The 10,272-nt window shown below is 46.3% G+C and overlaps 1 protein-coding gene across 1 annotated transcript; it reads right to left on the bottom strand.

Annotated features, from left to right (window-relative positions):
* Positions 1 to 2,766: 2,766 nt before the first annotated feature.
* LOC137380852 (small ribosomal subunit protein uS15-like) lies at positions 2,767 to 8,402 on the bottom strand. The gene is made up of 3 exons (XM_068053263.1): positions 8,307 to 8,402; positions 7,377 to 7,499; positions 2,767 to 3,075 (listed from the first exon to the last, which is right to left on the bottom strand). The coding sequence occupies exons 1-3, from the start codon at positions 8,400 to 8,402 to the stop codon at positions 2,767 to 2,769; spliced, it is 528 nt and encodes a 175-aa protein (XP_067909364.1).
* Positions 8,403 to 10,272: the final 1,870 nt, after the last annotated feature.

Below are 10,272 nucleotides of genomic sequence, written 5' to 3'. Positions count from 1 at the left end.
TCTTTCCCCATTGAGCCTTTGCTGCGGGTGCCCCAAGCTTTAGTGCGTCCCTCAGTACGTAGTCCTGGACCTTGGAATGTGCCAGTCTGCAACATTCGGTGGTGGACAACTCTTTGCGCTGGAAGACCAGCAAGTTTCAGGCAGACCAAAGGGCGTCTTTCACCGAATTGATAGTCCTCCAGCAGCAGTTGATGTTTGTCTCGGTGTGCATTCCTGGGAACAGCCCGTAGAGCACAGACTCCTGTGTTACAGAGCTGCTTGGGATGAACCTCGACAAAAACCACTGCATCTCTTTCCACACCTGCTTTGCGAAGACACATTCAGGAGGAGGTGGGCGACCGTCTCTTCCCCACCACAGCCACCACGGGGGCATTGTGCGGAGGGGGCGAGACTTCGGGTGTGCATGAAGGATCTGACGGGGAGGGCCCTTCTCACCACCAGCCAAGCTACGTCTTGGTGCTTGTTTGAAAGTTCTGGTGATGAGGCATTCCGCCAAATGACTTTGACGGTCTGCTCGGGGAACCATCCGACAGGATCCACCATCTCCTTTTCCCGTAGGGCCTTGAGGACATTCCGTGCAGACCACTGCCTGATGGACTGGTGGTCAAAGGTGTTTTCCTGCAGAAACTGCTCCACGAAGGATAGGTGGTATGGCACGGCCCAACTGCATGGAGTGTTCCGCAGCAATGTGACCAAGCCCATCCTTCGCAACACCGGGGACAGATAGAACCTCAGCACGTAATGACACTTGGAGTTTGCGTACTGGAGGCCTACACACAGCTTGATGCAGCCGCACACGAAGGTGGTCATCAGGATGAGGGCCACGTTGGGTACATTTTTCCCGCCCTTGTCCAGAGATTTGAACATCGTGTCCCTCCGGACCCGGTCCATTTTAGATCCCCAGATGAAGCGGAAAATGGCTCGGGTGACTGCCACGGCGCAGGAGTGGGGTATGGGCCAGACCTGCCCCACGTACAGCAACAACGTGAGCGCCTCGCACCTGATGACCAGGTTCTTACCCACAATGGAGACAGATCGCTGCCCCCACATGCCCAACTTTTGTCGTACCTTGGCTACTCGCTCCTCCCAGGTTTTGGTGCACACCCCGGCCCTTCCGAACCATATCCCCAGCACCTTCAGGTAATCTGACCTGACGGTGAAGGGGACAAAGGATCGGTCAGCCCAGTTCCCAAAGAACATGGCCTCGCTCTTGCCGTGGTTAACTTTGGCTCCCGAGGCCAGTTCGAACTGGTCGCAGATGCTCATCAGTCTGCGCACGGACAGCGGATCCGAGCAGAAGACGGCGACGTCATCCAGGTGCAGGGAGGTTTTAACCTGAGTGCCTCCGCTGCCTGGGATTGTCACCCCTCTTATGCTCGCATCCTTCCTAATAGACTCAGCAAAGGGTTCAATACAGCAAACAAACAAGACCGGGGAAAGAGGACAGCCCTGTCTGACTCCAGATTTGATCGGGAAACTTTCCGATTCCCACCCGTTGATTGAGACTGCGCTACTGATGTTTGTGTAGAGCAGTTGGATCCAATTGCAGATTCCCTCCCCAAACCCCATTTTGGAAAGCACGTCCATCATGTAGGTGTGCGATATCCTGTCAAAAGCCTTCTCCTGGTCCAGGCTGATGAGGCAGGTGTCCACCCTCCTGTCCCGTACATAGGCGATCGTATCCCTGAGTAGCGCGAGACTATCAGAGATCTTCCTGCCGGGTACAGTGCATGTCTGATCAGGGTGAATCGCCAACTCCAGAGCAGATTTGACTCGACTGGCTATGACTTTGGACAGAATCTTGTAGTCAACATTAAGCAGTGAGATGGGCCGCCAATTTCTGATTTCTGCCCTCTCCCCCTTCTGCTTGTAAATGAGGGTGATGATGCCTTTCCTCGTGGATTCTGACATGCTGCCGGCCAGGAGCATACTCTCATATACTTCCAGCAGGTCCGGGCCGACCCGGTCCCACAGGGCCGAGTACAACTCGACCGGTAAGCCGTCGCTCCCGGGAGTTTTACTCGTCTCGAAGGACTCGACGGCCTTTGTCAGCTCGTCCGAGTTAGCGGTCTCCCTCCTGCTGTCATCTAAGACCTCTGTGATAGATGACAGGAAGGACTGGGAGGCTCTGCTGTCTGTGGGCTTCGCGTCATACAGCCCAGCATAAAAGGATTGGCTGATCCTTAGTATGTCGGACTGCGAAGACGTTACCGAGCCATCTTCTTCCTTCAGGCTGCTGATTACAGAGCTCTCTGTGTGTACCTTTTGGAAGAAGTAACGCGAGCACGTCTCATCCTGCTCGATGTATTTCTTTAATTCAAACTCATGGGAATGTGATGGTGAATTTACAATTTTTGCTGCTGCACTTTAATTCATCCTTAGCAGCTACAGTACACTCTAAACAAAGAGTTAATACAAATTATGAGGGAATCCAAAACTCGGGGTAATAAATGTAAGATAAATCAAAGAAGGAATTCAGGAGAAATTTCTTTACCAGAGAGTGGTAAGAATGTGGAACTTGCTGCGACAGGGAGTAGTTGAGGTAAACAACATAAATGCGTTTAATGGGAAGTTAGATAAGCACATGAGAGAGAAAGGAATAGAAGGTTAAGCTGATAGGATGAGATGAAGTAGGGTGAGGAGGCTTGAGTGGAGCATAAACGCTGGCACAGACCAGTTGAGCCGAATGGTCTGTTTCTGTATTTTTTTTTTCACAAGAGGTAAGTATTTTATTTTTCAGATCCAATATACCAATGAAGAAACTTCTTAAGCTACAAGTGCCGAAGCCGTGGAGGATTCATATTTCCAGTTGGGTGGAAGGACCCTCTTGGACTTGTAATAACGAGCCAGCCTGTGGATTCTGCTTTCAATAAGAATCAAACGAAACTTGGCATCTTTATCCTTCCAGTTCCTCTCCAAATGTTTACGGACAGCCACAGCAGTCTTGATCAAGTGGTACAAATCCTCTGGAAGGTCTGGAGCAAGCCCCTTAGACTTCAGGATCCTGAGAATCTTGTTCCCAGTAACAAAACGCACTTGGGCGACACCATGGGAATCCCTGAGGATCACACCAATCTGTAGGGAAGTTAACAACAGCAAGGGTTTATATAATGGATCCTATCAAACAGGCAGTAACCATTAAAGGAACAATAGAATATGCAAATGGATAAGGCACTGAGAAGTCCAACCATGGAACTGGCACCTTAAATCTGTGAGAGGGGAGCTGTGTCAGCCATGACTCAGTGGGTAGCACTCTTGCCTTTATGTCAGAAATTTTGTTTAAATCCGACTCCAGGACTCGAGCACAGAAATAAAGGCTGGCAATCCAGTGCAGTACTGAGGGAGTGCTGCATTGCTGGGCGTGCCATCTTTCAGATGAGATGTTAAACCAAGGTCCCGTCTGCCCTCTTAGGTAGATGTAAAAGATCCCATAAATTTATCCCTCAATTAACGTCACAACAATGGATTTTCTAGTCATTCGCATATTTCTGTTTTTGTGGGAGCTTCCTATGTGCAAATTGGCTGCCTTGTTTCCGACATTACAACAGTGACTACACTTCTAAATTATTTTGTTGCCTGTAAAGCACTTTGGGATGTCCTGTGCTTGTGAAAGGTGTTATATTCATGCAAGTCTTTATTTCTAATGAAGTTTCTGCCTACTGAGCTGTCAATCACACAGGTCTCTAACCATCTCTAATCATCACCTATCCCTTCTTCCATTAGTCCCGAAAACAGCTGTGAATCAAAGTTTCCACCCCTGCTTGAGGGCTATATTTGAACTGGGAGCAGACAATATACCTCTCATGATTTATAATAAACCAGAATAGTTGGTAATGGAACACCATTTGTGGCCATTTTGTGCACAGCATTATCTGATAAACAGCAATGGCTGAGTGACCACTTATCTGTTTTTAATCTTTGATTGAGGGTAGTGTACTGGTCAAGGCACTGAAACAGCCTGCTCTTCTTCAGTTTATGCCGTGGATGCTTTTACAGTGGACACAGGTCCTCAGTTGCGCACTCTCAGTGGATACCAGCTACTTCCACCTCAGTAAGATTGTCTGCTTCTGCCCCTGTCACAGCCCATCTACTGCTAAAATGCTCCTCCACCCCTCAGGCTCTCTTGGCCGGCCTCCTACCCTCCACTCTCCACAAACTTCAGCTCAACAAAACTGTGCCTTCTTTATCCTTTCCCGCACCAAGTCCTGCTCACCTATCACCTGTTCTTGCTGCCTATATAGGCTCCTGCTTTGGCAATGTCTCAAATTTAAAATTGTCATCCTCATATTTAAATCCCTTCATGAACTCACTCCTCCCTATCTCTGTAACTGTCTCCAGACCTACAACCCCTCCCGGAACTCTCCATTCCTTTAACTCTGGCTTCTTGTATGTACTCCATTCCCATCACCCTAACACTGGTATAAAAGCAAAATACTGCGGATGCTGGAAATCTGTAATAAAAACAAGAAATGCTGGCTATACTCAGCAGGTCTGGCAGCACCTGTGGAGAGAGAGGCAGAGTTAACGTTTCGGGTCAGTGACCCTTCTTCGGAACTGGCAAATATTAGAAATGTCAAATAAAGAGGGGGTGGGGCAAGAGATAACAAAGGAGAAGTGGGCAAGGCCACAGAATAGCTGACCAGAAGGTCATGGCGCAAAGGCAAACAATATGTTAATGGTCTGTTGAAAGACAAAGCATTAGTACAGATAGGGTGTTAACGGACTGAAAATTGAACAGCAGCAAGTACAAATATGAAAAAAAAAATGGGTAAGCAAACTGAAAAAACTAAGATGAAATAAAATAAACATACAAAAAAAAATTTAAAAAATGTAAAAAATAAAAAGAAAATAACTAAAAATGAAAGTAAAATGGGGGGCCCGTCATGCTCTGAAATGATTGAACTCAATGTTCAGTCCGGCAGGCTGTAGTGTGCCTAATCGGTAAATGAGATGCTGTTCCTCGAGCTTGCGTTGATGTTCACTGGAACACTGCAGCAATCCCAGGACAGAGATGTGAGCATGAGAGCAGGAGGGAGTGTTGAAATGGCCAGCTACCGGAAGCTCAGGATCCTGCTTGGGGACTGAATGGAGGTGTTCTGCAAAGTGGTCACCCAGTCTACATTTGGTCTCCCCAATGTAAAGGAGACCACATTGTGAGCAGCGAATACAGTATACTACATTGAAAGAAGTACAAGTAAATCGCTGCTTCACCTGAAAGGAGTGTTTGGGGCCTGGGATAGTGAGGAGAGAGGAGGTAAATGGGCAGGTATTACACCTCCCGCGATTGCAGGGGAAGGTGCCATGGGAAGGGGACGAGGTGGTGGGGGTAATGGAGGAGTGGATCAAGGTGTTGCGGAGGGAACGATCCCTTCGGAATGCTGACAGGGGAAGGGAGGGGAAGATGCGTTTGGTAGTGGCATCACGCTGGAGGTGGCGGAAATGGTGGAGGATGATCCTTTGGATATGGAGGCTGATGGGGTGGAAAGTGAGGACAAGGGTAACCCTGTCACAGTTCTGGGAGGGAGGGGAAGGGGTGAGGGTAGAGGTGCGGGAAATGGGCCGGAAACGGTTGAGGGCTCTGTCAACAACAGTGGGGGGGAATCCACGGTTGAGGAAAAAGGAGGTCGTATCAGATGCGCTGTCATGGAAGGTAGCATCATCAGAGCAGATGCGTCGGAGACGGAGAAACTGGGAGAATGGAATAGAGTCCTTACAGGAGGCAGGGTGTGAAGAAGTGTAGTCAAGGTAGCTGTGGGAGTCGGTGGGCTTATAATGGATATTAGTAGACAACCTGTCCCCAGAGATGGAGACAGAGAAGTCGAGGAAGGGAAGTGTCAGAGATGGACCATGTAAAGGTGAGAGAAGGGTGGACATTGGAAGCAAAGTTGATAAAGTTTTCCAGTTCGGGGCGGGAGCAGGAAACGGCACCGATACAGTCATCAATGTACCGGAAAAAGAGTTGGGGGAGGGGGCCTGAGTAAGTCTGGAACAAAGAATGCTCGACATATCCCACAAAAAGACAGGCATAACTAGTACCCGTGCGGGTACCCATAGCAACACCTTTTACTTGAAGGAAGTGAATGGAGTTGAAGGAGAAGTTGTTCAATATGAGAACAAGTTCAGCCAGGGGGAGGAGGGTGGTGGTGGATGGGGACTGGTTGGGCCTCTGTTCAAGGAAGAAGCGGAGAGCCCTCAAACCGTCCTGGTGGGGGATGGAGGTGTAGAGAGATTGGACGTCCATAGTGCAGAGGAGGCGGTTGGGGCCAGGAAACTGGAAATTGTCAAAATGACGTAGGGCGTCAGAAGAGTCACGGATGTAGGTGGGAAGAGACTGGACCAGCGGAGAAAAGATAGAGTCAAGATAGGAAGAAATAAGTTCAGTGGGGCAGGAGCAGTCTGAAACAATGGGTCTGCCGGGATAGTCCTGTTTGTGGATTTTGGGAAGGAGGTAGAAGCAGGCTGTCCGGGGTTGTGGGACTATGAAGTTGGAAGCTGACACCTTCCCCTGCAATCGCGGGACGTGTAATACCTGCCCATTTACCTCCTCTCTCCTCACTATCCCAGGCCTCAAACACTCCTTTCAGGTGAAGCAGCGATTTACTTGTACTTCTTTCGATGTAGTATACTGTATTCGCTGCTCACAATGTAGTCTCCTCTACATTGGGGAGACCAAACGCAGACTGGGTGACCGCTTTGCAGAACACCTCTGTGCAGTCCCCAAGCAGGATCCTGAGCTTCCGGTAGCTTGCCATTTCAACACTCCCTCCTGCTCTCATGCTCACATCTCCATCATGGGCTTGTTGCAGTGTTCCAGTGAACATCAACGCAAGCTCGAGGAACAGCATCTCATTTACCGATTAGGCACGCTACAGCCTGCCGGACTGAACATTGAGTTCAATCATTTCAGAGTATGATGGGCCCCCCATTTTACTTTCATTTTTAGTTATTTCTTTTTTCTTTTTCTTTTTTTCTTTTTTACATTTTTTACATTTTTTTTGTATGTTTATTTTATTTCATCTTAGTTTGTTCAGTTTGCTTACCCACTGTTTTTTTTCATGTCTGTACTTGCTGCTGTTCAATTTTCAGTCCGTTAACACCCTATCTGTACTAATGCCTTGTCTTTCAACAGACCGTTAACATATTGTTTGCCTTTGCTCCATGACCTTCTGGTCAGCTATTCTGTGGCCTTGTCCAATCTACACCTTCTCCTTTGTTATCTCTTGCCCCACCCCTGCTTTACTTGCTTATAACCTTTGACATTTCTAATATTTGCCAGTTCCGACGAAGGGTCACTGACCTGAAACGTTAACTCTGCCTCTCTCTCCACAGATGCTGCCAGACCTGCTGAGTATTTCCAGCATTTCTTGTTTTTATACCCTAACATTGGTGACTGCCTTTCCACATCTCCTGCTTAACAACCACATCTTTGACACCCATTCCAACATTTCCATCTTTAATTTGGTGTCCACTTGTTCCTTGCACTTCTGTATGATGTTTTTCTATATTAAAGAAGTATATAAATGTAAGTTACTGCTGCAATATAGTGTCAGTGTAGGTTAGGCATTAAAAGATTGAGTCTGCCTTGGCCCTGTGGTGAGAGTGCCACCTATTGGATTGGGCTGGCACTAAGCTTATCTTTACCCAAAGTTTAATTCAAACTATCACTCTGGAGTATTATTCCTTCCCTACAATATTTATGGTGGCCTCTCTGCAAAGGACGGCACTTAATATATCCTGATGCGATTGTGCTTTAAAGGCGCTATGTAAGTGCAAGTTGTTGTTGCTATACAGTATCCAGTATTCCAACCCAATATACATTATCATATTTCACTTAAATATCTGTGGAGAGAGAAACAGAGTTAACATTTCAGGTCAATAACCTTTCGTCAGGACTGGGAAAGTTAGAGATGTAACAATTTTTAAGCCAGGAAGGGAAAGGGAGGAGGGGAGGAAAGAGCAAAAGGGAAGGTCTGTGATAGGGTGAAAGGCAGGAGAGAATAAATGACAGAAGGGATGGTAATGGGGCAAGTAAAGAAACAAAAGGTGTGTCTGGAGGCGGTGTAAGTGGGAATCACAGAATCACCACCAAAAGTTGCTGTCCAAACAAATAGAGGCAGGGGTCACAAGCTGAAATCATCAAACTCAATGTTCAGTCTGGAAGGCTGTAAAGTGTCTAATCAAATGTGAGGTGCTATTCCTCGAGTTTAGGTCATGGAGTTATAGAGTAATTTATGGTAGCGAAGGAGGCCATTCGGCCCATCGAGTTCATGCCGGCTCCCCACAGAGCTAGCCAGTCAGTCCCACACCCCTGCTCGATTCCTGTAGCACTGCAAGTCTATTTCCATCGAGTGGCCATCCAAATTCCTCTCAAAGTCATTGATTATCTCCACAGCCACCACCATTGTGGGCAGCAAGTTCCAGGTCATTAACACCCACTGCTTAAAAAAGGTCTTCCTCATATTCCCCCGGCATCTTTTGTCCAAAACCATCGATCTGTGTCCCCTCGTCCTTGTACCATTAGTTAATGGGAACAGCTTCTCCTTGTCTAACTTAACTAAGCCTATCATAATCTTGTGCACTTCTATTAAATCTCTCCCCAATCTCCTTTGTTCTAAGGAGAGCAAACCCAGGTTTTCCAACCTAACCTTGTAACTAAAATGTTCCATCCTTGGAACCATTCTGGTAAATCCCCTATGTACCCTCTCAAGGACCCTCATATCCTGAAGTGTGGTGACCAGAACTGGATGCAATACTGCAGTTGTGGCCTAACCAGAGCTTTATAAAAGTTCAGCATAACGTTCCTGCTTTTGTACTCAATGCCTCTATTTATGAAGCCCAAGATCCCATATGCTTTACGAACCACTCTCTCAATATCTCCTGCCACCTTCAAAGATTGATGCATATGCACCCCCAGGCCCCTCTGTTCCTGCTGTTATGGAGAGGTGGTAACGGGTGTAGATGGTTCCCCCCGTTCACCTCCCAACTGACCACAATTGTGTTTTGTTTAAAATGATGAGTTAGCCCCTGAGTTTTTTACTTGCCAAATAAACAGACAGTGACAGGATTTCTTGTAGGTTTAAAACAGAAAATTAACTATTTATTGATCAATATTCATTCCCTGAAATGTTCGCAACACCACTCACACACGTATTCACTCTCACATGCACGCTCAAGAGAAGATAGATAGAAGGTAAAGGATAAGAGTTCAAGGTATGGTAGATGTTCATGGTGTTACAACCAAGGCGGGAGGAGTGCACTGTTAATTCAGTCCCACTTCTCCTCAGGTCACAACAATTATTTAAATGTTCCCACTTATAAATACGGTTAATCATATACTCTATTTTTCACAGAATAGAATACACTAATCAGGTTTCTTCACTGAACAACAAAATTAGCAGTTTATTGTAAAACGAGTCTTAACTAGTTATGAAGTAAAACATAAAAACACAGATTAAAATTTTTAAGAATCCCAACATTAATTTTCAAAGTTCCCTTTTTTTAACCTTAGCATCTCACACTCACACACACACACATATATGTATACCGGTTAACCAAAAAAATGAAAAGGGATTTTTTTTGGATTAGAACTCTATTCCAGCCAAAAAACACCCGGGCAGATCACTTGCCCACCCCTGAAGAAAACAGCAGATGAGACATGCTGCACCAAAACTAGCATACAGTCCCACCTCCGAGTACTTGCAGACAGGTCACGAAAATCTTCCAGAACAGTTCATTTCAGGTGGCATTGAAAATTATTTTTAGCAGGCTTTCTTCAAATACAGGAAACAAGATGAATTGACACAATGGACTTCTTAGAGTCTTTAGAGTTGTGCTGCAAAATGAAGCTGGGTTGTGTTCTTCTCTTCTTTCTTGACTTCTTCTTCAGACTTGACTTTATCTCCATTCACTCCAGAAGGTAAAACACACTCTGAATGACAACCAAAAAGCTTGTCAGTTTTCTGCCCATTCCAGGTGCTCTGCTACTACTTGGGCCTGTCCAATCAAAGGAATACATGTAACTTCTCTGCCCCTGTTACCAGGGTTTCTGCCTATCTCCAAACGGAGTCATGTGACAACCAGCAACACTGTTGCTAAATTAGTTCTTTCAGTGCCCTCTTGATTAAAAAACATTTATTCAGTTTAATTATAAATTCCTTAAAAATGGAATGACTTTCATAACACCTCCACCCTCGGAGGAATGAAATTCCATTTTTAAATGTGTTTCATTACAAAATGTGGGAAAAATAGAAAACACATTTTCATACTCATACT

The sequence above is a fragment of the Heterodontus francisci genome, chromosome 20 (genome assembly GCF_036365525.1).
Source record: "Heterodontus francisci isolate sHetFra1 chromosome 20, sHetFra1.hap1, whole genome shotgun sequence".
NCBI lineage: Eukaryota > Metazoa > Chordata > Chondrichthyes > Heterodontiformes > Heterodontidae > Heterodontus > Heterodontus francisci.
The sequence above is the reverse complement of the archived record's forward strand: the minus strand, read 5'-3'. Positions and strand labels throughout refer to the sequence as shown.